The sequence below is a fragment of the Tarenaya hassleriana genome, unplaced genomic scaffold (assembly GCF_000463585.1).
Source record: "Tarenaya hassleriana unplaced genomic scaffold, ASM46358v1 Cleome2, whole genome shotgun sequence".
In the NCBI taxonomy this organism is placed as follows: domain Eukaryota; kingdom Viridiplantae; phylum Streptophyta; class Magnoliopsida; order Brassicales; family Cleomaceae; genus Tarenaya; species Tarenaya hassleriana.
This window is the reverse complement of record NW_010965372.1, coordinates 862,731-889,816: the sequence shown is the minus strand read 5'-3', so window position 1 is coordinate 889,816 and position 27,086 is coordinate 862,731. Positions and strand designations below refer to the sequence as shown.

The window sequence follows — 27,086 nt, the reverse complement described above, 5'->3', positions numbered from 1 at the left end:
AGCGGAGACGAAGACGATCAAGATGATTTTTTTAAAAAAAATTTAAATTTAAAATATAAAAAGTACGAGAATATTATTTTAGATAATTATTAAAAAAAATATATAATGTAAAGTTTTTTAAAAAATATAGTACTTAAAGTTGCTTAAAAAAATAAGCAAACTGCTCTAGAATTTCTATGTAGTTTTATTTTAGCTAAATTTTTTAAAATAATTTTAATTAGATAACGTGGAAAAAAATCATGATATGGGATCCAATTTTCAAAGATGGACCCATCACTCTGTTTGTCACTTAAACATGAAGTACGTGTTTGACCTTTTGTCACATTTTTCATCTTCACTTTCACATATGTTAATAATTGTCCGATTCATTTCGTTACAAAACTGACTTTATAAATTATTATAGTTTTATAATTTTTAACGTGGATGTTCTATTGAAGTGGAATTAGACTTTGTATTCATATTAGTTAGTAATATCATAGTCTATATTTTTTTTTATTTTTGTGGATATACATATCTTTCTCGGTTCTTTCTAAATACGGAATAACGAACAAGTTGATATATACGAGCCGTATGCGATTACAAGTAAAAGATGAATTAACACAAAACATGATGAGGACAAATTAATATGTTGTAAACATGTATATATAAAATAATTTTTATTACTAGACTTAGGGTTGGTATAATTAATATCACATAATATCTTATTTTATATCGAAAATTAGAGGTGGACGTTTCGGTATTCGGTTCGAAAATCCTTCGGTCTGCTTTTTTCGGTTTTATAAAAACATGTACCAATCGGTTAATATTTTATATTCGATTCGGTTCGATTTCATTTCCGGTTCCGTTTGATTTCGTTTTTTATTAAAAACTTAGATCTTTTTAAAAAATTGATTTTTTTAAAATTTCGCTTTTGGTTCGATTCGGTTTCGGAAAATTCGATTTTCTAAAAAAACACCGTTCAGACATTTTTATTGATTAGGTTTAAAAAATATCATATTTTTTGGTTCGATACGATTCGGTTCTGAAATACCGTAATAAAAAGAATTGGTTTTAGTTACACCGATACTCCCTAGCAAATGTAGGAGAAATTTATAGGTAATTTTAATAGAAAAGGGTTGACTTTGATTGATGAATAGAATCGTCGTGTGATTTGTTTCAATTTGTCCGACCCAATTGACTTTTGAATTCCCTTTTCACATTTTTTTTTTCCATTTTGTTGGTTACTTTGCCATTTCATTTTTATTTCCTTTTCCCATATGTATTAATATTTTCTATCATCTCTCCAAGTTTATAGTTATCTTTTGTGATTTTGATTGTTTTATTAAAATTTCGTTTAAACCAACAATAATTAATAAAGTTCCTTACTTTTATTTCGAAATATGAAAAAAAGGGAGAGTGATGTAACTTGTAGAAGAAAGTAATAAATAATATGACCTAATCCAATCGTTGGGTTGCTATAAAATCGCCATCGAAATAAAGAAATTAAGAACATGTAGAGAGAGAGAGAGAGGTTGTTAATGGCTGTTCTTGCTTGGTCCTTCCTCTCCGTTTCTCTCCTTCTTCCTTGACCTTTCTCAACCAAAATCAAAACCCAGAAGAAGAAGAAGAAATTGGGAGAGACAAAGAAGAAAGAAAGAGGAAAAGTTTTCTTTTTCTATCAAATCCAAAAAGGGCAAAGGCTAATCTGTATAGATCAGAGAGAGAGAGAGAGAGAGAGAGAGAGAGAGAAGTGAGCAGTTCTTGTCCAAATGGGGAACTGTTGCTGCTATGGTTCCTCCACAGTTCAACATCAGAGCCCTGAAACCACCAAACCTCTCCCAGGTACATACATACATACATACATGCATAGCCCAACTCATATGATTACGTATTCTTTACGTATACCCTTTATGGCTAAATCATGATTCTATGTTCTTGGAAAACAATCATCAGTATATATTCTTGGCAAAGATCGAATCTTTCCATTTCTTTCTGCACTGTTTTTCTCTGTTGAAGATCCGATTCCACACGCATATGATTATACTTCTTCAAGAAATCTAACGGATATAGAATATACGTACAGCTGCGATCCGCAGGCAGAGCCCCGAGAACGTGAAATCTCCGCCGCCTCCGGTGACAATAAAGACTCCGACCAGAGAAAAACCTAAGATTCCGGCGACTAGACCCGTCAACCATCCATCTCCGCCGCGGACACCCGTGACAATAAAGACTCCGACCAGAGAAAAACCTAAGATTCCGGCGACTAGACCCGTCAACCATCCCTCGCCGCAGCCACCGCCTCCGCAGAAGTCGCCGGAAAAAGGGCAGGCGAAGAGAACAATCGATCATCCAGCGTCGCCGGGAACAGTTCCGGCGAGTGGGAAGATAGTGACGCCGGACCTGAAGATGTTCACGTTGGCGGAGCTGAGGACGGCGACGAGGAATTTCCGACCGGACTCGATGATCGGAGAAGGAGGGTTTGGTCGTGTCTTCAAAGGATGGGTCGACGACAAGACTCTTTCTCCGTCGAAGGTTGGCGTCGGAATTCCCGTCGCCGTTAAGAAGTCAAACCCTGACAGCAGCCAAGGGTTGCATGAATGGCAGGCAAGTAATTTTCGTCATTTCCTTCTTTATTCTATTTAAATTTTCATTTATTTTGATAACCATGGTCTAATTTACAAAAAAAAACTGATTTTGATTAATAACGAATACACAAGCCGTGAGCTAAGAAAGGGTTTAGAAAGAACTTGTTAATTGCTAACCAATTATTTCAATAATAGGAACTAACCATAGAGATCTGCTTGCGTTTTATTATTATTATTATTATTATTATTATTATTATTATTATCATTATTATTATTATTATTATTATTATTATTATTATTATTATTATTATTATCCTCTATCTACGGAAACAATGTAGGTTAAACATTGTAATTATACAAAATTTTATAAGAACAGTACATAATCTTATGCAAATACATTATGTTAACTATATATATACAAAACTTTTTGTTGACAGAATATAAAAAGAAATCCAAATATTTTGAGATACTATTCGATATGAAATGGTTGCAAGTACATTCCATATTAGTTTAGGGACCAAACTAAGATCATAGAAAACTTTTTCAAGAAAAAAATTATCATACACATATAAGTATATAATTAATTTAATCAATTTCTATCTCTTTTTGGAATCCATTTGGCAAATTCTTGTGTGTGAAAACTCATTCAGGATATTCTTTTTCGGTAACCGAAGTCATTTAGAATATTCATTATTCCATACACTGCATTTTCTTTTTATTATTTATTGGGTGAAGTCTTTTCTAATAACGGTCAACCATAAATTTATGTATATTTTACAATATTTTGTTTTGAATTATTTATTTTTCCGATACACGGCAAAAGGTTTTGTCTTTTTCTATTTTAGAATATCCAGCTCGTGCTACAGCATTACATTGAATGTTTTTTTAAAAAAAATATTAAATTTGACCAACTGTTGATAGGAAATTGCATAATAAAAAACATAAAATAAACACCAATAATTTCCCCAACCAAAAAAACAAAAATCAATGTATGACCCAACGGGATCACGTCGCGTTGACTTTTGACCTTGAAATTGAATGATACGTTGCTTCCACGCATATCTAACCTATCCATCAACGGCCCCAATCATGTGAATATTTATACATGGTGCGTTAGTTAAATCCTCGATTTAACATTAATCCGCTAATTTTTATAATTAAAAAAATCCCATATAAGATTCACTGATATGTTCCAAATTAATATAAAAAAGTTTCAATTTCTCATAATATTTATATTAATATAAAACTATATATTTCTGAAGTTTTAATCGGTCCATATAACTATATGAACGATACAAACACATATATAGTCGAATTCAATAGTTTTTTATTTAAATAAAAATATATATGATATCTATTATTAATGGACTACGAGCAATGCATATATTACACACATCACAAAGAAAAACTGGCGTTGTGTAGTTGATACGTGACTAACACGGTTATTAATCAACGTCGTATTATATTTTCATTTTGTAATGTCGAATTCCATCATAAGAATCTGAAATACGTTCTCACCATCAAAGATTGCGTATAAATCGGTTGAAATTTTTAAAAAAAAAATTCCAAATGCTTATTTGATTTTTTTACATTTATATATTATTATTCAAAAATCAAAATTATATATGAACTTATACCCATTAGTTGAAGAATTTTCTCTTTTTTTCTTTTTTTTTTTTTTCAATCAACCTAACCCAAGATTTTTGTAACTAAAAACCCCATCCTCTTCCATAATAAAAGAAATGGTGTGAACTAGGGTTTGGGGTTTGATAAACGGAGGAAGCTAGACCGAAATTCAATTATGAACAAACCAACGTCATTATTCGTATATTTACATTTCGTTACATGCACAATATTGATATTAATTAGCTTAACCATATTCTTGCATATAGGCTTTGATATATATATGTATCATCAATGTGTTTAATTGTTAGAGTTATGTGAAATGTGTGTGAGCAGTGTGAAGTGAGATTCTTGGGGAAGTTCCATCATCCAAACTTGGTGAAGCTTTTGGGTTATTGTTGGGAAGATAACCAGTTCCTCTTGGTCTATGAGTACATGCCCAAAGGCAGCCTCGAAAACCACCTCTTCGCCAGTAAGATTTTTACGTCTTTTTTAATCCGTTCATTCGGAAAAAAAAATAACAGATCGAAAACCCGTTTTTACAAAGAATAGAACCGTTATTTTGATAAACGAAAAAGACTATCTCTTTCACTTATCCACACAATCGAAAAATGTCACAAGATCAAAGATCATTTACATTATACATATAAGTATGTATGTGTGTATATATATATTGCAGAGGGAGCAGAGCCATTGACATGGAGCACAAGGCTGAAGATAGCCATTGGAGCAGCTGAAGGGCTTGCCTTCTTACACAACTCAGAGAAGAGTGTTATCTATAGAGACTTCAAAGCCTCTAACATTCTCCTTGACTCGGTGGGTTTTGTTCGGGGTTCTTTTTTTTTTTGTTATTTTGTAACTGCGTGCCGTTTCTTTATTCTTATTCTGACTTGGTTGCCGTTTTATCAGAACTTCCACGCCAAGCTTTCCGACTTTGGGCTGGCGAAACTGGGCCCAATTAATGGCCACTCGCACGTCACCACACGTGTCATGGGCACATACGGATACGCAGCTCCCGAGTACATGGCCACAGGTAAATTAACAGAAATATTCCACGTCAGCAAATTATGTTAAAAGCCTAGATAGTGATAGCGTTTTTTTCTTGTCAGCTTAAACAAAACCGGTCTTAATTAAATTAATTAATATATAATCGTATTCTAATATATAAAAATTGAATGATTATAAATTTTTTAAAACCGAAATAATTTGAACTAAAAATGATGTAAAGACCAAACAAAATAGGAAATGCTTTTTAAAGTAAATTTTTTTTAATGTTTAATAAATTTAATCCGAGTTCAACAGAAAATACCCTAAAAATTAAAATACTAAACACGAAAATAAATGAACCGAACTGAAACACTAAATATCTATCTCTAACAAATATAAACAATATTTTTTTTACCAAAAAAATATATATACAATAAATTTATAATCAAACCTTGAAGCGATGTGTATTAATATATATGCAGGTCATCTATATGTAAGAAGCGATGTATATGGATTTGGGGTGGTATTACTAGAGCTCTTAACCGGACTGAGAGCCCTAGACCCGACTCGGCCTTCGGCTCAGCACAACCTGGTCGAGTGGGCTAAACCGTGTCTAACCGACAAGAAAAAACTCAAGAAAATAATGGACCCACGGCTCGACCGCAAGTACCCTGTCTCGGCCGTGGTCCAGACCGCGGCTCTCATCCTCCGGTGCATAGAGGCCGATCCCAAGAACCGCCCCTCCATGGACGAGGTACTCAAAGAGCTGCGTGCGATTAGGGTTATTAGGGATGAGCCAAAGGGTAGTCATACACGTGGCAGCGACAAGAACCGGCGCACCGGTTCTCCGTACGGTCTGACGGGCGGTCGGACCGGATAGTGGAGTCGCTTGGACCATATGCATGATGCATATACATATACATATACATAAATTGATATAATAATGCAATTTATTTTGTTTTTTAGTATTTTGTTGTTGTGACAAAAAAAAAATCTCTTTGCTTTTTTTCCGTACATTTTATAGTTCACGTAGGGTGCGGAAACAAAGAAATAAGAGATCATGTATTTTTATTATATTTTTGCAACGAGAGAATCTGTATTTTTTAGATATAATTAATTTCTAGATCCATTTATATTTTTTACGTTAAGGTATTTGAGTCGAAATTTTTCTATAATTGTCAAAGAAATCAAAATAAATATTTTATTTTATTTTATTGAGATTTCATATATAACCTAAACAAATAGAATAAATTTTCACTTTTAAAAGTTGCCTATATATAATTTTTATATTGTTGCAATTTGTAATACATATCAATAGAGTAAACAAAGCGTTTGGTATAGTGTGAAAGAATTAGTGATTGTAAGCTTTATATTAGCGTAGTTAACTTAAATAATTAGTGATTGTAAGCTTTCTTTCTAAAATATTAAAACAAATATTCATTACCTTATAAAATAATGATATTTCAATGTATAGAAAAAGGAATGATTTTCTAAAATAATTGAGTTAAAAAGATTGTGATAAATTTTTTATTTGTTTTTTTTACGTGTATAGAAAATTAAGGTAACAAATGGATCATAATGTTAAAAAAATGTTAACAAATGACATAAAAGCCAATCAATATTAAAAACTCATACAATCTTGAAAATTAAATTATAATCAGTTTTGAAAAGTAAGTATAACTAATTATAATTAATTTTTTTAATAGAATTACGATGAAACACACTCTCAAATATAGGAATTCCATAGAAAGATAAATGGATAATTTCTTGAAACAATGTACATATTTATATATGTGTATCTACATTTGCAAAACATAGTCAATTGGAGAAGACAATACATACACGTCTAAAGAAAATGTTTATAATCCCCGAACTTCAAGTTCTACTTGAAGAGGACCCTCTCTCTACATGTTCTTTCTGGCGCTCTTCAGTCTTCACAACAAAACCCTATAGACAACCTTAAAAACCTTAAAAAAAAACCTGTCTCATGTTCTTCTCCTTCCCTCCTCTGCATTCATTCCCTAACATGTCCGGAAATGAAGCTTTTCGACATGGTTCTTGCTCAACCGCGCAAGAAAACAGCAACCCTTTTCACCAAAGAACACAGTTTAATCAAGAACATCGAAAAGGTCTTTCCTTTTTTCACTGTCACTGCCATTCGTTTACCGGGTAAAGGAAGAAATGCTTGCTTTAGTGTGTCATAAATGGCATCTGCTGGCTGAAGAACGTTCGGGTAAATGGTGGGAAGAGACTTGAAGCAGAAGCTTGATCGTATGGCTCGGAGAAGATCTGCAGACGTCTATGCACTCCTCTACATCAGCATCGCACGTCAGTAAGACCCATTCGTTATCGTCATCCAAGTACTTGAGGTCGTATCTGGTCACATCTTCCATGTTAAACCGCTTTGCGATTTCCCACAATAGATCTTTTAACCTACAAGAGTTTCTCATGCGGAACCGGATCTTCTCGTCTTCATATGTGACCTTTATCCTCAGAAAATCATCCTCTTGGGATGACGGTAAGTGGGCACTGTGCGTTTCTGGGAACCGTGAAAGATTTTCGAAACTAGGGTTTTCCTTGAAAGACTTATGGCTCTGAAACCTGGAGAGGGTCTGTGTCTCTTCTAGACACGAACTGTGAAACTCGGCTTCACTTCTCGTTTTTTTCATAGCACCTCCATCGACTAAGCTGTTCTCCCCGATGGCAGGATCTTCTGCAGTGACAGATTTATGGAACGTCGGAGCGTTGTTAAGTTGTGTTTCACTGGAACAGCACTGGCTAGAGCTCGAACTCTGAGTGCAGGAGGAGGAAGGAGATTTCACACGGCTTTCGTGCTGTAAAGCCGAAGGAGCAGGGTCTGCTGGCTGGAATGTCTTGGCTTGTGAGGCTTTTGGTGAGGCCATGCTTGGGAAGTTCGCGTAGAAAGAGCCAATGGGCAGAGGACCGGACACTCCTTGAACCGAGTCAATTACCCGTTGGATTTTCTGCAAAGAATGACCAACTTTCTTGATCTTTCTAGAAGGCCACCTCTGTATCCCGTGTTGCCGGCATATTCTCTTCAACGTCGTCGGGCAAACTGAAAATTTCCAAGAAAACAAAGGTAAGACCAACAAGCACATGAAACAGCGAAAGAGCTTTCTTGATCCAGCCAAGACCAGTAAAAGATCCAAGTGCTCAAGAAAAGATCCGGTCTTTCAAAGTAACAAATTTAAGAATATATTAGTACCCAGATGATAGAAATTGAACAGATATATACATATGTGTATGTGTATGTGTATGTGTATGTGTATGTGTGTGGATAATGCTTACCACCGATACTCTTGGCAGCATCTTTCAGACTCCCGGCGAAATACTGACGGAGGACATCCAAAGTGATGGTTTTCTCTGCTTTCGTACGCTTTTTCTCAGCCATTCTACCGAAACCAGAACTAGAGACGGTACTCTCATTCATACTAGACTCCCCACCATAGTCGAATCCTCTTTTCATTTCAAAAACCTCGCTTTGCTTGCCCATCTCTGATGCTCCTAAAGCAAACATTGGTCCTAGCTTTTGAGGATTACTATTGCTTTGTTGGAGTTCAGTGACAGAAGGGTTCCACGAGGACTTTTCGTTGAGAACATTCTCCACCTTCGGTACTGTCTCTTCCCTTTCTGTCACTTCACTCGTTATGGAGTCAGCCTCTTCTTCCAGTTCCTTATTCGTGACAGTCCTTAAGCTCCTAGGCACATGAGCCATAATGGTCGAAAGAGAATTCAACATTTTCCTCTGTTCCTCAAGATCCCGACAACTTTTTGGCAAGAAGAACTCCAACACGAAATCAGCAGAGCCCGTGTGGATACAGCGTAGGCGTATGGCTACAGCCCCGTGTAAACCGAACATAGTAGCATGGTGGGAAAGAGGATACTCTGTTTTCTTGTAGCCAGTGACATCGGGCGAGAAACAAGGTTCATTGGTCAAGAAAGCTTGCCCTGCAACTCCTTGCCCTTTCAAGAGATGATGCTCAGAACAAGCCTCGTGGAATTCCTGTACCGTTACATCACCGACATAGCAAGCATCATCAACTGTGGAAACACAATGGATGTAGTTCTCATCATTGTGACGGCAACCACCTTTGCCTTGTTGGAGACAGGAAACCCATGTCTGAGCCAACGGTAGTTTATGTGTCTCGCATGCACATCTCAAGAGGTTCCGGATTTCGGGTAACGCACCTTGGTAGGACAAGTCCCGGACCTGATAAAAGAACAATCTGGTTTCGTAACATCACAACGATGACAAAACCGGAAAGGTAGAAACTTTGTGTTGTTTGCTTTACCTTTACAGGAAATGGAATTGGAACTTCTGTGCTTCTAAGATCAACTGCCTGTTAAAAAAAACAGTTACTTTCTTATCAGAAACCGGGTAAGGATCATAATTCTCACTAAGATGCATTCCCTTTTCTGGTTTACATCCTGAACTTATAGGGAAGAAGGACAACAAGACACAGAACAACGATAAGAAAAACGATCATGGAACAAACCTGAAGGGCTTTGCAGATACTTTCGAGCTCAAACCTTGATTTAACCATCTGAGTGGTCATCACGATTTCGATAACACCCAAGCAAGCCTTACTACCTTGCTCGAAAACGGGAATTGCCAGTGTCCCACGGACATCACAGTCCTGTGCATGCTGAACTCTCGGATACTCTTCACTCCGGAAAAACCTTACATCAGGGGTCCATTCAGGAACCTTCCCCAAGAAAACCCTACCCGGCAAACCCACCAAGTCCTTCGAATCCTCCTGTTCCGCAGAGAAGTGAAAACTCTCAGAAATCTCCCTGTAATTTGCCAGCCTGTGACACATCGGGTCAACGGAGAAAGGCTGTTCTTTGGTGGTTAAAATCCGCTTTCCACCTCTATTCACCGGCACCCACAACTGTATAAGAGAGCCTCTCTCCCTGGTGAAATCTTTAACGGACTTCAGTGCTTGTACCAGTCTCTCCGTTACCGAAGAACCGGGAACACCAGGGGGGTTTGTCCTCGGTCCTATCCACCACCTTCTGTTAAGGCTCGGGATATCTTTCCAGTGAGCTTCATCATGACCAGATCTTTCTGCACCATCTTGACTGAACATCTGAGACAAGCCTGAACCACAGATTGCTGAATCTTGAGCGGGAGACCACATGAAAGAAGAAGGGTCGAACGGGGCACTGGTCGTTGAAGGACTAAAGTTGAGGAATTCGGATCCATCGGTTGTCTCTAACCAGCAACCATCGAATAGCAACTCATCCATAAACTCAATGTCCATTGCAGAATCCATTGGGGGAGCGTTTATGGTGTTCCCAGGTTGACGAACATTATCTCCCATGATTTATTTGCTTAACCTCCACCAAATCCAGACACCAACCACAGCTAAATTTGCAGACAGAAGACAAATGACAACTCACAGCTCTGTCTGAAGTAGAGAGTCCAGGAAACGAAATCAACGAAGCACCATCTGAAAAAAGAAAATGGAGATTTAGGTGGGTTTCTCTTGCTTGCTCACCATTTCCACAGCAATCACATTTCTAAAGCCGATACAAACCATGAATCTTTCATCGAATAAACAAAGTAAGCAAGTTTAAAGAATAAAACCCATTACTGGATGAGATCAGATCAAGCACAAATCAGGCCTAAATCCACTTCGCGATGCCAAAACAGAGAGAACAAAGACTCGTGAACCAAGTAAAAGGAGGATAGAAATAACCCAGCTTTTTTCAGTTTGATTCCATCAATTTGGTCGATCTAAACCCTAATCGCTTATGGGTTACGATTTACAGAACTCACCCACAAGAAAAAAAGGGAAAAAGATTCGAACTTTGGACTAATCCTCAGTAATCTGGACCCTTAATAACGAATACAATCCACTCCTGAGAGAGAAGAAGAACCTCTGAGCTTAAGAACCCAAAAAGGGTAAAAAGAAGAAGAAAGAAAGAAAGAAAGAAGAAAAACTCACAAGGCAAAGAAATTCCTGAAGATTCCTCGAGCAGATTTTCTCTTTTTCTATATAATTGGAGTTTCCTGAAATGCCTAAAAACACACCAACTTGCCTGAGACAGAGGAACAGATGAAACCAAATCTCTCACACCCAAAAGAGCAGGAAAAGAAAGCTGTAAAGATGTCTGATGGGTATGTCCCTGGTGAAGAAGTACCCTCCTCCACGGATGATTTCCCAAAAAAAAAAACTTATTTTTGGGGCATCGTTATCTCATCTATGCATTTGGGGGTAAAAAAAAGAGAGCCCTTTAATTTCTTTTGTATTTTCTTGCTTTGGTTTTTTCATTACAAGACATGACTCTCTCTCTCCCTCTCTCTCTTCCAGGCTGCTTGGGTGTTGAGAGAGAGGGATGGGGGAAATGGGATGAGAGAAGAAGATTCCCCACTTGGGGAGAGAGAGAGGGTCCACAGAGATTACGAATAAACAAATGAGCAATTTGATGTATTGGGCAGTAAATTTCTCAATTTGTAAAGTCAACTTTTTTCCATCACCAATGGAAAGGTTTTGATTTGGAATCTTAATTGGAATTATTAGGGCAAAAATGAAATCTTAAGAAAAGGAAAACGGAGAGAGAATAATTTCATTGAGAGGAAAATATTAAACTTTTGATTTTCCGCTGACTAACGATACAATAAAATTATAAAATTATGGATTTTATTTCTATTTTTAATAAAACAAATCCAACTATATTTGAAAATAAACACAATTTTGGTATCTTCAAAATGATACCGTATCTGATTTTTCACATTGTTTAGAGATGGGTTTTGGAATATCAGTTTCTTATTGTGATGATTAGAAGTGGGAATCCATTTCCGTTTTTTTTATAAAACTATGATTATACGTTTCCTACATTTTTCTTGAGTAATAAATGTGAACAATTGGATAAACAAGTTGTTGATTGATATTCTTCTATTAAAAAAAACAGTGGATGATTATAAAATAGAAGAAAAAATAGAAATATTCAAACCAGGAAAAATATTGATAGTTTTTGTCAAAGAACCAAATATTATTTGTTCATAAATCTTCAATCTTGAATGTTTTTCTTTCTAAAATTAAAGAATCTAAAGGTCCAAAGAGAGAGAGTAAGAAAAGGTATCAACCCGGGTAGTGACGATTATTTTGGTATTTTATATTGATTACGATCCAATCACTCGATTTTAAAAATATTATTCAATTAACTTTTAAATTAAGTTAAAATTCAATATACTTTTATATTATTTAATTTAATTATATTTATCAAATAATTATTTCTAATTTATATAATTAGTAAAAAACAATGGATATTAGTGTTTTTTTTTTAAATAAATTTTGAAAAATAGATATTATATTTAAAAAAATTGAGACAAAAAGCAAAGGAAATGGAATATAATGTGTGACCCACTTTTGCCCGTGAAAAGATGCTACGGTGGAAAAAAATATTTTGAACCTTTCTTTTCTGTACATAAGGACTGATGAAGAGTCTAGGGTATTGGAAACTTATTGACGCAGATGAACTCATTAATATTGGTCATATTTTGAACCTTATATTATCAATATTTTCTCTAGTCCTTTGTATTGTTTCCTCTCTAATTTTGAACATTGATACATCCACATTTACATAACATTATTATAGTATATTTTTATCTATATGTTTATAGTTATTCTACACTGCCTTACTTGGCTATAACTAATCCTACATAATATCATGTACAATATTTAGTTTGTATTTGCAAAACTCAAGAGTAAGAGTGTTAATTTATACCCGAAATCCGAAGTTCGATCGGGTGTTAATTTAGACCCGAAACCCGAAGTTTGATCCGAATCTATTTGAAATTATCATATTTCAAGTCTAAATTTTTCTGATTCGGAGAAATCGGGTTTTCGAATCGGATTCAAATCGAGTTTAGGGCCTGATTTGAGCCGACCCGAAAACTCGATAATTTTTTTAAAAAAAATTCTTAATAAAAAATAAATAAATTTGTAAAAAAATTTAAACGGATTGATCCGGTCCGATCCGATTCGATCCGAGTTCGAAATGTATAGAGTTGGGTTTGTGATTTGGTTATATAGACTCGAAAAAATCGGGATGAGTACGGGTCGGATCGGGCCAATGCGATTGACATCCCTACTTAAGAGTATGGTTTTGTTCTCAAAATTCTGACTATTTCGATATAAAATTTAACACATCAAAATGTTAATTAGAGAAGTGAAAACGATGTATCTATTATTTTTTGTATTTTCATTTGTTAATACAATATATGTGTAGCTTGGACCAATGATAGAAAGTCCGCTACAATTTAACATACAATTAGTATAATATTTTCTTCTGTTGTGTTAAACCAAAGTCAGATCTGCATAATAATAATAATAATAATAATAATTGTTTGAAATATTTTACAGAACTTGACCATGTGGATGCGAAATAAACAAATAAAGAAGAAAACTAGTCATGTGAAAAGATGGTCTCCTCTTAATGCGCTCTCATATCCCTTTTCGTTATAAAATTACTGGTCCAAAGTATTTTTTTATACTGAATTATACGTATACGTATACGTAAATACAAAGACGTATATACACGTAAAGGTACACATTTACATATGTATATATTAACAGAGAGAGAGAGAAAAAAAAGATGAAATAAGTGGTGCGACTTAGTATCCCCCACTTGGCGGTTGTCCTTTCAAAACTGCGAGTTACGTACAAAGAGTTTGTCACCTCCACATTATACATACATATATATATATATATATATATATATCCAATTCAGAATAAGAGTTGAAAATATGGTAATTTCCACCTTTATTTTTAAAATGAAAAACAACATTTTTTTATGGATATTTAAATTTACACCAAGTAGTCAGAAACATAAGTCCGTATAGAATGATTATATCTACTGTCCATAAAGATAAATATTTTTTTATAATATGAAAATTTATCAGATTTTTTATTTAGAAGATTGGAGAAATCTAGATCAATATTCGAATGGAGGTTCAAACGAAAGAGGTTTATTCGTTTTTTGACCAATTAATCTATCTATTCTTGGATATAAAGATATCATTTTAACATTGATAATAATGAAAACGTCATCTAATATATAATTTATTCCATGTTTATTGAAAATAATCCATACTTAATGTTGGTTATGTTGGGGGTTGAGATTTGATAATATTTTTGCAACTTGCAGTCTCGCAGATGCAAAATCCCACACGCTATATATATATATATATATATACTCTTCCCTTTTTACTTCATTGTGAAGAAACGACAGGAAAAAAATATATAAAAAATAAGTATTTTTGTCGTGGTTGACAAAAACAAAGTATTTTAATTGTATGAACTAATACTTCAATTATGACCACATGCTTTGGGGTGAGGGATTAAGTTTTGCTTGAGATTTGAGTTGATCTAAAATATCTTAAAAGTAAAATTTGAATATTTATAAAATTTATTATTTACTCTGTAATTAGTTTAGTTAAAAAAAATATTTTTTTTCACGAGTTAGAAGAGTTTTGTGAATTGAAATGGCTTAATAAACTAATGAGTCTAGAAAGTTAGGAGAAGTGAATTTATAAAATTAAGAATTTAATTTTATTAGAAGTGGAATTTGAATTTACAGAATATTAAAATTTAAAATTTTAAAATTAAAGGTGGTGCCTTTAATTGATAATTGAAAAAGAAAAAAAAAGTGAAATTAACTCAACTAGCACATCACCCAAATAAACCCATTAACTCCGTAAGGATATGCTAATGGTGAAATGCACAAAAATATATACATATATATAAAAAAACAAACGAGAGATAAAAGAGGGAATAACCTAAAATTTGTAATAGATAATTTAAAAGATATAAATTTTTGGAAATAATTTATTTCGAAATATAATTGATGCATGAAATTTTATATTTTGATATTTCAATCAGTTTTCATTCCGTTAGTAGATAATATATTCTTAAAAAAATCTTCATACATAGCAACTGCATAATAACATATTCACTGATTCGAAAACACATCAATTTCATCTACGAGCATACATTCCATATATATCGAGAGAGAAAAAAAGCTTGTCAAAAGTGTAATATTATAGAAAACAACGTCTCAAAATAAAAAATATATTGTAAAAAAAATATTTAAAATATCTTATAAAAAGAAATGTGAAAAGAGATTCTATTCGTCAATTAAACCCTAATATAAAAATGAGAAAGGAACAAAATCGTCACAACTAATAAAACACGAAGGAGATTCCGATTTGGTGTCTACACAATTTTAAAATATTATTTCTTGCTAAGAGAATCTCTTTTCGACATTGTGTTTGAAGTGTGTGTATATATATACACGAGGATTTTATAAGAAATGATATATATATATATATATATATATATGTATATATGTATCAATTATTCAACTCCAATCATTATGACAAATTTCGCACGTCATAGTTAGGTAAAGTATTTTTATTTTTTCTTATAATTTATTAATTTATATTTGTTGTACAACATGTTTTTTGTTGAGTACTTTGGTAGGTGCATTTATAACCCCCACAAATTATATAGGAGTTAGATGGTAGTAATTTTTATTTTGAGTTTTTTGTTTTAATTTTTTGTTTTTGTAATTTGTACAAACAAAAAAAATAGAGTTTTTGGGTTTTAAGTAATTTTTTCACTAAAATAGTTTTCCAAATTTCTAGGAAAACATATTTACAAAATCTTAATTATCATTTTTTTGAATTTTAAATTTTACAAAAACGTCTATCATTCAAACCCATAGTACTCCACGACTATGGCTTTACCATGGCTTTTGATTGGTTTGGTGGTGAGGCCTTTTCTTTTTTAAATTGTAATTCAAATTCAATTAATTATATAAAAAAAAGTAATGGATAATTGAACTCAATTTCCAAACTCCAAATATTCTAAATTTAAAGTTTTATAAACTAAATTAGCATTTTTTTAACTATTTATCTCTTTAAATAATATGAAACCTCTCTGTGTATTAGTAATGATAGGATAAATCTAATCGTGTATTGTTAATAACAATTGTCATTATAAGACCGATAAAATTGTATCACCGAGTAAAATCATCATTAATTCATGGTAACAAAAAAATTACAATCTCAACCACCGAAAACTGAATCAAAGAAATTTACTATATATTTTATTTAATTCATATACAAGGCATATTTTTTTTTGAATAACTTGATATTTTGGATCAAGACTCAAACTAATTTTATGGATAAAAAATCTGGGGTAAATACTTCTCTCAAATTTGAGATTCGAACTCGGATTGAACAAAAGTTTTGCGTATGTATTTCATCGGTTTAATTATTTAAGTTTGGTTGATATACATATACATATACATATATATATATATATATAGGATAATTTGGTATATTATATCAAGTTTCAAACTAATTTTAGGAGTCGAGAAATCCAGAAAAATGTTCCTCCTCAATTTGGAGTTCAAACTCGTGATTTGATATACGTTTTGCGTATCCGTTTAATCGGTTTAACTATCAGACTTTGGATGGTGTGAGATATATTTTATTTACACAATCCACAAACAGATAATATATAAACCAACTAAACCAAATTAAATCATCCAATCCGCGAACTCTAACAAAAGAAAGGCCGTACGAATATAAAATTGAGTTTCGGACTTCGAAGGTAGAGGTGGAAGACCGCATGTTTGGTCCGGTGGCGATTTCACTGAATCAAATTCAGTGCTTATAGCATTTGATGTGGTTATGAGATTCCGGATTAACAGTGATTTTAAATGATGATTAAAAATTTCCTAAATACAACAATGATTACGATACTACAATTTAAGGTTTATGTATGTATGTATGTATGTATGTATGTATGTATGTATGTATGTATGTATGTATGTATGTATGTATGTATGTATGTATGTATGTATGTATGTATGTATGTATGTATGTATGTATGTATGTATGTACTCATGCATTAATATATAGAAACAAAAGCTAAATATACGGATTCGAATATACAAATCCACTCTTTAATTATCATACGTTGTATTCCACTAACAAGGGAATTATTCAAATGCTCCGCATACAAAAAAAAAAAAAAGATCTTATATTATCACATTTACGCCATCTCGCATCATTATAACGACCCATATATAATAAAAATTTAAAAATATTCTTAAGACAGAGTTGACGCGATGACTTTTATATATATATGAAATTCTATTTAAAGTTCCACTCATTCTGGACTGCGACGCTTTACTTTTTATCTTCATCCGTGTCTCTATTATTATCCTAAATTCTGTGTGTAAGGTTACGTCATAGATGCAAAGCAAAGAAATTGCACGCACCACGTGGAGTTGGTGTGTGAGTGTGTAATCCTCCAACTTGAAAATGGAATATTCAATGATTCTATAATTAGCATTACTATAATCCTATCCTTTGCTTAATCAAATAATACAAACCCTACAATAACCACGAAACCCCAACTACTATCTTTCGTATATGCTGCTTAAACAAAATCCCATCTATGTACACGAACCCACACGAGATAAATTAACCGTAAATAACGAACGACAGATAAATAGTCAATAAGTCAAACCCGCACCCTCTCTTATGGAGAGCCAAATCCTTACCAACTCACCTAGAATTTCTCCCAATTTAACTGCTTTTGTACTCATCACTAAGACCCAAAATTTGTAACGAAAAAGAATGTGGGAGGTGAAAAAAAGTTTTTTTCTTGTGATTTTTCATCTCACTGGTGAGTTTTTTTACATAAAATATGTAACTAGAATTTACCCAAAACGATTGTTACCGTTCAATGATAGTTTTGGCATTGAGAAATATACATGCTGTAAAATCCGAGTTTTTTTTTATATAGTTTGCAAAGAGCTCCAATTCCACAAGTACCAGACACACATCTGTCAAGCTCATAGCTTTTATTGTTGCCTTAAAACACACGAGTATCAGATAGGAACACAAGACTTGGCTTACACCTTTTTTTTTTAAAATTACTATTTAGTATTTCCTCTAAAAAGACAGAGGCAGAAACCACGGCATAAGAGCATCGGTTTAGGAGAAAACGAGAGAAAAAACCAACCAACCGGACACAGTTTGGAGTTTGCCTGTACGGCCGAATCAGAAGCTTGGCCTCACGTTGAGACGACTCGCTAGTTTCTGCCCCAGAGATTTGTCCGCCTGTCGATTACAACGTGCTTGGTTGGTGCCAATTGAATTGTCCGATCATAACATATACATATATATGTATATATGTGTGTGTATATATATAGTGACATGGAAACGGTTTCTCTGACCTGAGACCAGTAAGAGATCCAGATGCTGCGGATCTCATGTGTGCATCGCTTGTCCGAAAGGGCTTCCACCCATCTCTTCAAAAACCGTTCTTGCCTGATCGATTGATCGAGAAGGTTTAGCGTTAAGATCCATGAAATGTTTATGCTTTAACCATTAGAATTCGGTTTCGGTCGTATTACGTACATTGTATAAATACCTATGTTTGATGATTGATTTGAATACAACACGAAATCTCTCCACAATTCAAAATAGTAACGAGGATGAATTTCTCATCCGATACCATTTCGAAATTCTTGAGAGAATTTACCCAACCAATTCGGAATAAACCGAATGTACATTCGGGTTTCACGAGAGGGGTTAAGTTAGTTACCTGTCCGGAGCCCAGGACCGATACCTCTCGCCAGGCTGTTTGAAGTTGTTCTCCTTCTCAATGATGCACTGAAACGAGAAAATAAGAACTCGGGTTTGATTTTGTTCCAGATTTCTGTTATGGGAGTAGACATAAAGAATGGCTGAGACAAACCTTCTCACGTCTTCCAGAGCAGATGGCAGGAGGACTTGGGAATCTCTCGGCATGGCGAACAGGATCAAACCTTGATGGGAAGTAATTGACCTGCAAAGCAAAGCAAAGCAACATTACTGTTTCGTATCCCCAAGATCCTGATCCAAGAAAAAAGAAAAACGGAATTGATCGATATAAAGGTTTTTTTCTTCTCAAACTAAGACGTCGATACCTCTTCATCCCGGTGCATGAAGTTCATAAAACCGTCATGGTGATTGTTGTGGTGAACACATTTTGGAGCATTAACCGGAAGCTGCAGATAATTCGGTCCAAGACGGTGTCTCTGAGTGTCAGCATATGAGAAGATCCTTGTCTGAAGCAGCTTGTCATCCGAGTAGTAGACGCCGGGAACCACAAGAGCAGGGCAGAAAGCAACCTGCTCGTTCTCCGCAAAAAAGTTATCGATGTTTTTGTTCAAGACCAAACGGCCAACGGGTTGCAGAGGCAAGATATCCTCGGGCCAGGTCTTGGTGACATCAAGCGGGTCGAAATCAAACTTGTCCTCATCGACTGGATCCATGATTTGAATGAAGAGTTTCCACTCGGGATAGTTCCCTGCAGCGATCGAGTCATATAGGTCTTGAGTTGCATGGCTGTGGTTGGATCCTCCAACCCTAATAGCCTCTTCTTCCAACAGACATTTAACCCCGCAAGTCGGTTTCCAATGGAATTTCACGTAGTGAGCTTTCCCAGCCTTGTTTATCAGCATGTAGGTGTTGACCCCCGAACCTTCCATGTGCCTGTAGTCCTGTGGTACGCCTAGATCATCGAAGAGGAACGAGAACATGTGCAGACTCTCCGGGTGGTGGGAGAAGAAGTCAAGGATCCTCCAATTCTCCTGAATGTGCGATTTGGGATTCGGTTTCAGGGCATGGACCATGTCAGGAAATTTCATTCCATCACGGATAAAGAAGACAGGGAAATTATTTCCGACGAGATCAAAGTTACCCTGAGTTTGCCAACAAAGGGGGGAAAAGGATCAGTACAAGTACAAATGTTGGGAACAGAACAGAGAACTGGCATTAAGACAATAATATGTAATGAAACCTTAAATTGCAATGGTTGGCATCTCCGGGAAGCCGAAGATACTAAAAGTCATTGTAATCTTACCTCTCTGGTGTAAAACTTCACAGCGAAACCACGAGGATCTCTCAGGGTCTCGGGACTGGCACGCTCATGAATAACGGTAGAGAAACGGACAATGACAGGGGTCTGAACGCCAGGGGCCCGGAGAAAATCAGCACATGTAAGGTGTGTGATGTCATGAGTGACCTCAAAGAAACCCTTTGCACTGGCTCCCCTTGCATGGACTACTCTCTCGGGAATCCGCTCTCTGTCAAAGTTTGCGAGTTTCTCGAGCAAATGGTAATCCTCAAGAAGAATCGGGCCTGCCGAGTAAAAGTTTAATCATATCCTCCACGTGTCAAAAGTTAGATAAAGCAAAAGAGAATCTCACTCAACTCTTTTCTTACTATATTGCTCTCACATAACTGATAAAAGTTCAACATGGAGTAGATTCACAACTTCTTTTTAACCATGCCGGAAAAGATATATAGAAAGGGTAATGACAGAACTGATGAAAACATATTGTTGCATAGAGGCAAGTTATAGTCATAATCCTTGGAGAACATCTCTGGTTTTAAGGGGGGAAAAACAGCACCTCTTGTTCCAACAGTCAGGGAGGAGTTGTTGTTCCACACAGGAGCACCCGAATTTGTGGTGAAGAAAGGAGAAGAATGAGCGCTCGAGGGACGATACTGAACCATCAACAGAAAAGAAAAATGACATAAATCGTTCGAGTTTAACAAATCAAACCCCGTTGCCACATCGTATCAATCAATCAGATTCAGCAAGAACAGTCAGATGATATTATACCACATATCAAAGAAACTAAAGAGGATAGATTTTTCCGTCGTTACTAGCTAAAATGCAACAGTTTTCAATCGATCTCAGTGACCAAATAACTAAAATACATCAGAGAAATCCAAGGGAAACATTTAAAAATGGTGATCAACATCCTTAAGCGATAAAGGGCAAGTTCGAATAAGAAAAGATCAAAAGATCAAATCAGCCTTCAAGCTTGTTGATTGGGACATGAACACGCGCCATATATGAAATTAAAAAGAAAGGAAATTATTGAATTGATTAGCCATCAATAAAATATACACCTTATTTTTGCTGGCATATATCTTCGGAAACAATTCAAGCAATGATCGAAACCTTAATTACAATTTGAAACCCTTGATCGGAGCTGAAATGGGATATGGAACATATAACTAAAAAACCCTAATCCGGAGACCGAAAATATGGATTTTCGTCTATAAAATTACCGAAAATCGTTGTCGAAGATCCGAAACCACATCAATTTTACGCGAAATGACAAATTTTCATCCTATTTTACCCCCTTTTCCCCCGTCAGAAAGTCGATCAAGCTAACATCGAGAACAACCAAATCAATTCAATTCTCGAGTTCCTCATAATCCACAGGAACCGAATCGGGAGATCTCCGCGCAATTGAACAATTTCATCACAAAACATCGATGCCAATCGAAAAATACATGATCGATACGAGAGAAGAAAAAAAACGAATCGGAATCGATACAGGCAGAAACAGAGATCAAAGTATGCGAAGAGATCGATAGAGAAACCTTGTAAGGATCCATGATTGCAGAGGAAATTGATCAGAAACACTATCCTTTAAGGATTGATAACACCGAGGGAGAGAGATTAGCTTTATATGGAAAACGGCGTATGTCGTCGTCACTCTACCTCATCGTTATCTTCAATACGTATAGGTAGATAGATATAAACATACATGTGTATTTACGCATATTTAGTATATGCGATAAATTGGAGATAATTATCCAGTATCCAGAAGAAGCAACCGCGATAAAAACCCGAAACTCTCGGCAATTTATCTTCTCGGCGATTCTTACAAAGCACATTAAAATATTATTTTTTATATATGTATTGAAAATTGACACTAAGGATAAAACCTAATTTACTAACAGAACAAATGACGATAATTTAGTTGATTATGCGAGAAATGCGGAGATGATATCGTCTCGCCGACTCGCCGATATTTGTGTCCACTGTCCACGGCACTAGAAATAGACAAGTGTCGTTTCGAAACATTTATCCTTAAATTGGAATATTGCCGTTTTTTAAAATAAAAAATTGAAGTTAATAACAATGGAAATAAAAAAAAAATTATTCATAGGTAAAAACTAATAAGAAATCAATTTTCTCATGCTTTTATGTGAAATTTTTTTATCAACGAGATGATGTTTATCTGGCTAGTTTTATTTACAGCAAATCTCTAAATTTCATGTTTCCATACGGAAAAAAGTGCTATAAAAAGAATGAAATATAATGTTGATAAATGCATACCTTAATGATTTTATTTGCCACGTCATAATATCATCGCATAAAAAAGAAAATGATAAAGACTGCAACTTTATTATTTTTGAAACACGCATAAGAAGCAGGATATCATATTCAGATATTACAACCTTAGAAAAGATCTTTAGTTGCTATTAACATTGATTTATTTTTGGTAGACATAAAACACGAACAAGTCTTTTTTTTTTTTTTACCAATTTCATAAAACATATTTATCCATTACCAAAGAACAGAGAGTTCAGAGATCCCAACCAGAGTTCAGAGATGACAACATCGTCATGAGTTCTGTCTTGTTGCAGAGATCAGAAGCTTGGCCTCACATTGAGACGATTCGCCACTTTCATGCCCAGAGATTTATCGGACTGTTTCATAAAAAAAAACATTAAATGTAATCTGTATATAATGTATAAATCAAGGAAATGGAGATATTTCGATGAATAATGGTGTCAGATCTTTCTCACCTGCGACAAGTAAGAGATCCAGATTCCGCGAATCTCGTCAGTGACACGTGCGTCCGAAAGGGCTTCGACCCAACGGTTCGCGTATCTCTCTTGCCTGTTCAATGATATCAAGATTTGGAATTTGCGACTTGTGATGATGATGAAAAGAAGCTTAGGGTTTTTCGGTTGAGTGTTCCGCAAGAAAAAAAAAACAGAAAGATTTCATTACCTGTCTGGTGCCCAAGATCGGTATCTATCTCCTGGCTGCTTGAAGTTGTTCTCTTTCTCGATCACACACTGGAACAAGAAAAGAAAAAGAAACTGAATATGTTCCGAATTTCATTGTGTATATATATACACATATGGTGGGAGATTATATATATAGATATATATATATATATATATATATAGAGAGAGAGAGAGAGAGAGAGAGATACCTTGACGCGTTCACCAGAGCAGATAGCAGAGGGAATAGGGTATTTCGCTGCATGGCGAACGGAATCAAACCTTGAAGGGAAGTAGTTCACCTGCAAATCACCAAGATTTTGCATATTGACACTTATATATACACACACACATATAACAATTGTATATATACATACCTCCTCATCCCTATGCATGAAGTTCATGAACCCATCATGGTGATTGTTATGGTGAGCGCATTTAGGGGCATTAACCGGAAGCTGGAGATAGTTCGGGCCGAGGCGGTATCTCTGAGTGTCGCCATAAGCGAAGATCCGAGCCTGCAAGAGCTTATCCTGCGAATAATAGATCCCCGGGACGACAAGGCCGGGGTTGAAAGCGAGCATCTCGGTCTCGGCGAAGAAGTTATCGACGTTCTTGTTCAAAACAAGGCGACCGACGGGCTGAAGAGGCAGAACATCCTCAGGCCATGTCTTGGTAACGTCGAGAGGGTCGAAATCGAACTTGTCTTCATCAGCAGGGTCCATGATCTGGATGAAAAGCTTCCACTCTGGAAAGTTCCCTGCTGCAATGGCGTCGTGAAGATCCTTAGTGGCGTGACTGTGATTCGCCGCCGCAACTTTAGCGGCATCTTCCTCGAGCAGACATTTTATACCGCACGTGGGTTTCCAGTGAAACTTCACTAAGAGAGATTTCCCGGATTTGTTGATGAACTGATAAGCGTGAACTCCGAATCCTTCCATGTGCCTGTAGTTCAGAGGGACGCCCACGTCGTCGTAGAGGAAGGCGAACGTGTGTAGACTCTCGGGAAAATGAGAGAAGTAGTCGAGGATTCTCCAGTTCTCTTGGATGTTGGTGACGGGGTTCGGTTTCAGGGCGTGGATCGTGTCCGGGAACTGGACCCCGTCCCGGGTGAAGAACACCGGGAAGTTGTTACCGACGATGTCGAAGTTGCCCTGAAGAAGGAAAACCGACAATGTTATTAGCCGCTTGAAATTATATTACATTCTCTACCAATATTATACGTGAATATCAAATTTCGGTTCTTGTGTCATACTCAAACCAAAACCGTTCCTAACCGAATCTAATTTGAACAATTTTTAAGAACCGAATAAACCATTTTCGAATCAAACACAATCTTGGCACCATTACAGCAATCAAATTTCTAAAATTCATATGACCTCTAGTTCATCGTATATTCTGCTTGCTCTAATAAATAATAAAATCGTTCTAAAACCGAATTGAACCGATTAACATCTGAGTCTAATTTCAACAATTTTAACAGAACCGAATAAATTGTTTTCGAGCCGAACCGGTCAAATATCAGACCGAAACTCGAAACATCCACTCCAACCAAAACGGTTAAAACACTCGTTATAAGGTGTTTTGCTCTACTAAACACCCATTTTTATAAATAAAATAAAAAATCAGAAACGCGTTATCCTAACCATTTTACACTAATAATTTTCAGAAACGGGTTCAAAGCCATTAATTGAATACCTCTCGGGTGTAAAACTTGGTGGCGAAACCACGGATGTCTCGCATGGTCTCGGGGCTTCCACGTTCGTGAACGACGGTGGAGAATCGGACAATAACCGGTGTCTGAACGCCGGGGGCTCGGAGGAAATCAGCACAGGTCAGGTGAGAAACATCGTGCGTCACTTCGAAGAATCCCTTTGCGCTGAATCCTCGCGCATGCACCACTCTCTCGGGAATCCTCTCCCTCGTAAAGTTTGCAACTTTTTCTATCAAATGGTAATCCTCTAGAAGGATCGGACCTGATTTTTACAAATGAAGACGGAACACATTGTTAATAAGAGATATTAACAAGGGAATCAAATATTCCAGTTTATAACCAAATTGATTCGAATCAAATAACACAAAACCAAATTCGATTAAAAATTGAATGTATATAATTTATTTTAAAATATGAATAATTGGAACCTAGATCGAATATAACAATAATGGAAAAAAAAAAACGAGACCTCTGGTTCCAACAGTCAAGGAAGAGATGTTGTTGTAAACAGGTGCACCCCCGTTTGTGGTGTAGTACGGAGTATCATGAGAGCTCGAAGGACGAAACTGCATTAGACAACAAAAAAAAAAAAAAAACAGGATTTATCAGTCGATCTTGAAAATAAAATAAAATAAGGGATTTGTTAAATAAAAATTATGTGTTAATTATATAATACAAAAACAAATATTTAATCAGTCATGTAATCAGACTCGACAAGAATGGCCACAGACTTTATTTACTTCGATCCCAAATGATCTAAATTACTGTATATAGTACACAAGAATAAAAAAGAATATTTTGTAAGATCTATTTTACTAAATATTTTTTAGAGATTTATGACATGGAAAAATATTGTTTGGAAGCCAAAACGAATATTTGTTTGGTTTATGAGAAAATGAAAGAAAATTTGAGAAAAAAAGAGCGAGAAAAAGAAATGGAGAGAAACTTTTCCGTATTATCCCACAATTTCAATCATATTTTTTTCTCCCTCTCTATACATATATATATCTATATATATATATATATATTATTGAGAGTTACAAACTAATTAATATATTTTAGGTATATTCAAAAAATGTTTTAAAAGATTTCTCAAGAAAATATATATCATTTGCCCTTCGGGGCCAGGTCAGTTGGTTAGAAACAGGGGGCAACTCTTTGAGGTGGGGGTTCGAATCCTGCCATCTCCCTTTCTCTGACCTGCTCGCCTGTCAGCCTATCATAATAGACTGATTTACCTCCTACGCGTGTATTGCAGGCTCGTGCGCGTAGACTTTGACCCACAGACGTCTAAGTCCAACTACGGCCCGAACGTTAGGCGCGTCTGGTGGTCAGGTCCGGCGGACTAAGGTCCATACAGACTGTTAAACGTGGGTGGTGGCCAGTTCGTTCCGTTTGTAGGGGTAAGTAGTCACGGATTTCCCAATATAAAAAATATATATATATATATATATCATTTATCCTGTAACATTTTTAAAGGTCCCAGATAATAAATCTTCAAAACTATCAGAATAGCACCTGTTCGTTGATTCGAATACGAACACGTGGAGTACCAAATTAAAGAAATATTAACTCGCTTAATCCTCCAATTAATTTAGGATCAATAACACCTTGCATGCCGACGTACGTACGTACGTACATGTATTACTCGGCCCAAAGAACCACGTGCAAAGCACATGCCCCCCCTCATATTTTAAGACCAAACATCGAGATCTTGTGGCGATCTATTGTTAGAACGTGTGTTCAAAGTAATGAGCGGTGATGGTTTTTTTAAGTTTTTTTTGTTTTGTTTTTGGATTTTAGTTTACTTTTTGATTCTTATAGTTTTTATAAAGTGTGAAATTCCAAAAAAATAGGTTATATACAAATACATTGATTAGATTGTCTGTTTTTTAGATTTTAAAATTGGGAAAAAAGTTTCAACTCTTGTCCATTTTATACACAAAATGCCGATCTGTTTAGAATTTAATTAAGATTATAGCAACAAGACAACCGATTTAGATTTAGAATCAACGGTGGAATCGTCATCAGATTCAGATTCAATAACCATACACACTTTTATACAAACACGAAAAGCATGATCTAAGAATAGAAATTGAATTAAATTATAAGATCAAAAGAAGGGAAGAGATCGACCGACGGAGAGAGAGAGAGAGAGAGAGAGAGAGGTCTTATACCTTGTAAGGATCCATAAGTGATGGAAGAAATTTGTGTTTAACGTTTGGTAAGAGAGGAGTGAGCCCTAACTTGTTGCACACCCATCTATTTAAAGAGCAAGTGGCCT

At 35.4% G+C, this 27,086-nt stretch overlaps 4 protein-coding genes across 7 annotated transcripts; 1 reads left to right on the top strand and 3 right to left on the bottom strand.

Moving 5' to 3' along the window:
- Nucleotides 1–1,473: 1,473 nt before the first annotated feature.
- LOC104811471 (probable serine/threonine-protein kinase NAK) lies at nucleotides 1,474–6,309 on the top strand. 2 transcript variants are annotated; one of them, XM_010538174.1, is made up of 7 exons: nucleotides 1,495–1,510; nucleotides 1,698–1,821; nucleotides 2,063–2,583; nucleotides 4,524–4,659; nucleotides 4,867–5,003; nucleotides 5,097–5,220; nucleotides 5,657–6,309. In XM_010538174.1, the coding sequence occupies exons 2-7, from the start codon at nucleotides 1,749–1,751 to the stop codon at nucleotides 6,052–6,054; spliced, it is 1,389 nt and encodes a 462-aa protein (XP_010536476.1). In that variant the 5' UTR covers nucleotides 1,495–1,510; nucleotides 1,698–1,748; the 3' UTR covers nucleotides 6,055–6,309. The 2 variants fall into 2 exon arrangements, with proteins under 2 accessions (XP_010536475.1, XP_010536476.1); XM_010538173.1 differs by having other exon boundaries at nucleotides 1,474–1,821.
- Nucleotides 6,310–6,996: 687 nt separating this feature from the next.
- Nucleotides 6,997–11,529, bottom strand: LOC104811470 (protein NLP4-like). Of its 3 annotated transcripts, none has more exons than XM_010538169.2 (5): nucleotides 11,147–11,529; nucleotides 9,692–10,648; nucleotides 9,488–9,535; nucleotides 8,484–9,405; nucleotides 6,997–8,250 (listed from the first exon to the last, which is right to left on the bottom strand). In XM_010538169.2, exons 2-5 carry the CDS (start codon nucleotides 10,517–10,519, stop codon nucleotides 7,373–7,375), a joined length of 2,676 nt encoding a protein of 891 aa, XP_010536471.1. In that variant the 5' UTR covers nucleotides 10,520–10,648; nucleotides 11,147–11,529; the 3' UTR covers nucleotides 6,997–7,372. The 3 variants fall into 3 exon arrangements, with proteins under 3 accessions (XP_010536471.1, XP_010536472.1, XP_010536474.1); XM_010538170.2 differs by lacking the exon at nucleotides 11,147–11,529 and adding an exon at nucleotides 10,978–11,109; XM_010538172.1 differs by lacking the exon at nucleotides 11,147–11,529 and adding an exon at nucleotides 10,793–10,950.
- A 6,465-nt stretch (nucleotides 11,530–17,994) lies between these two features.
- Nucleotides 17,995–21,785, bottom strand: LOC104811469 (catalase-2-like). Its single transcript, XM_010538168.1, has 8 exons — nucleotides 21,670–21,785; nucleotides 20,682–20,778; nucleotides 20,132–20,409; nucleotides 19,194–19,970; nucleotides 18,983–19,072; nucleotides 18,830–18,897; nucleotides 18,459–18,552; nucleotides 17,995–18,342 (listed from the first exon to the last, which is right to left on the bottom strand). The coding sequence occupies exons 1-8, from the start codon at nucleotides 21,682–21,684 to the stop codon at nucleotides 18,283–18,285; spliced, it is 1,479 nt and encodes a 492-aa protein (XP_010536470.1). The 5' UTR covers nucleotides 21,685–21,785; the 3' UTR covers nucleotides 17,995–18,282.
- Nucleotides 21,786–22,457: 672 nt separating this feature from the next.
- On the bottom strand, nucleotides 22,458–27,086 carry LOC104811468 (catalase-3-like). The gene is made up of 8 exons (XM_010538166.1): nucleotides 26,980–27,086; nucleotides 25,272–25,368; nucleotides 24,787–25,064; nucleotides 23,466–24,242; nucleotides 23,301–23,390; nucleotides 23,093–23,160; nucleotides 22,885–22,978; nucleotides 22,458–22,785 (listed from the first exon to the last, which is right to left on the bottom strand). The coding sequence occupies exons 1-8, from the start codon at nucleotides 26,992–26,994 to the stop codon at nucleotides 22,726–22,728; spliced, it is 1,479 nt and encodes a 492-aa protein (XP_010536468.1). The 5' UTR covers nucleotides 26,995–27,086; the 3' UTR covers nucleotides 22,458–22,725.

Coding starts and splice junctions, on each gene's coding strand:
- LOC104811471 (XM_010538173.1), top strand. CDS start 1,749: ATGGGGAACTGTTGCTGCTATGGTTCCTCCACAGTTCAACATCAGAGC. Junction 4,660..4,866: donor CGAAAACCACCTCTTCGCCA/GTAAGATTTTTA, acceptor TATATATTGCAG/AGGGAGCAGAGCCATTGACA. Junction 5,004..5,096: donor CTAACATTCTCCTTGACTCG/GTGGGTTTTGTT, acceptor CCGTTTTATCAG/AACTTCCACGCCAAGCTTTC.
- LOC104811470 (XM_010538169.2), bottom strand. CDS start 10,519: ATGGGAGATAATGTTCGTCAACCTGGGAACACCATAAACGCTCCCCCA. Junction 9,406..9,487: donor CAATTCCATTTCCTGTAAAG/GTAAAGCAAACA, acceptor TTCTTTTATCAG/GTCCGGGACTTGTCCTACCA. Junction 8,251..8,483: donor TGCTGCCAAGAGTATCGGTG/GTAAGCATTATC, acceptor GGAAATTTTCAG/TTTGCCCGACGACGTTGAAG.
- LOC104811469 (XM_010538168.1), bottom strand. Junction 19,073..19,193: donor TCATGCACCGGGATGAAGAG/GTATCGACGTCT, acceptor TTTGCTTTGCAG/GTCAATTACTTCCCATCAAG. Junction 18,553..18,829: donor CGGTCCTGGGCTCCGGACAG/GTAACTAACTTA, acceptor TCAATCGATCAG/GCAAGAACGGTTTTTGAAGA.
- LOC104811468 (XM_010538166.1), bottom strand. Junction 25,065..25,271: donor CTTGACTGTTGGAACCAGAG/GTCTCGTTTTTT, acceptor TGTAAAAATCAG/GTCCGATCCTTCTAGAGGAT. Junction 24,243..24,786: donor CCAAGTTTTACACCCGAGAG/GTATTCAATTAA, acceptor TTCCTTCTTCAG/GGCAACTTCGACATCGTCGG.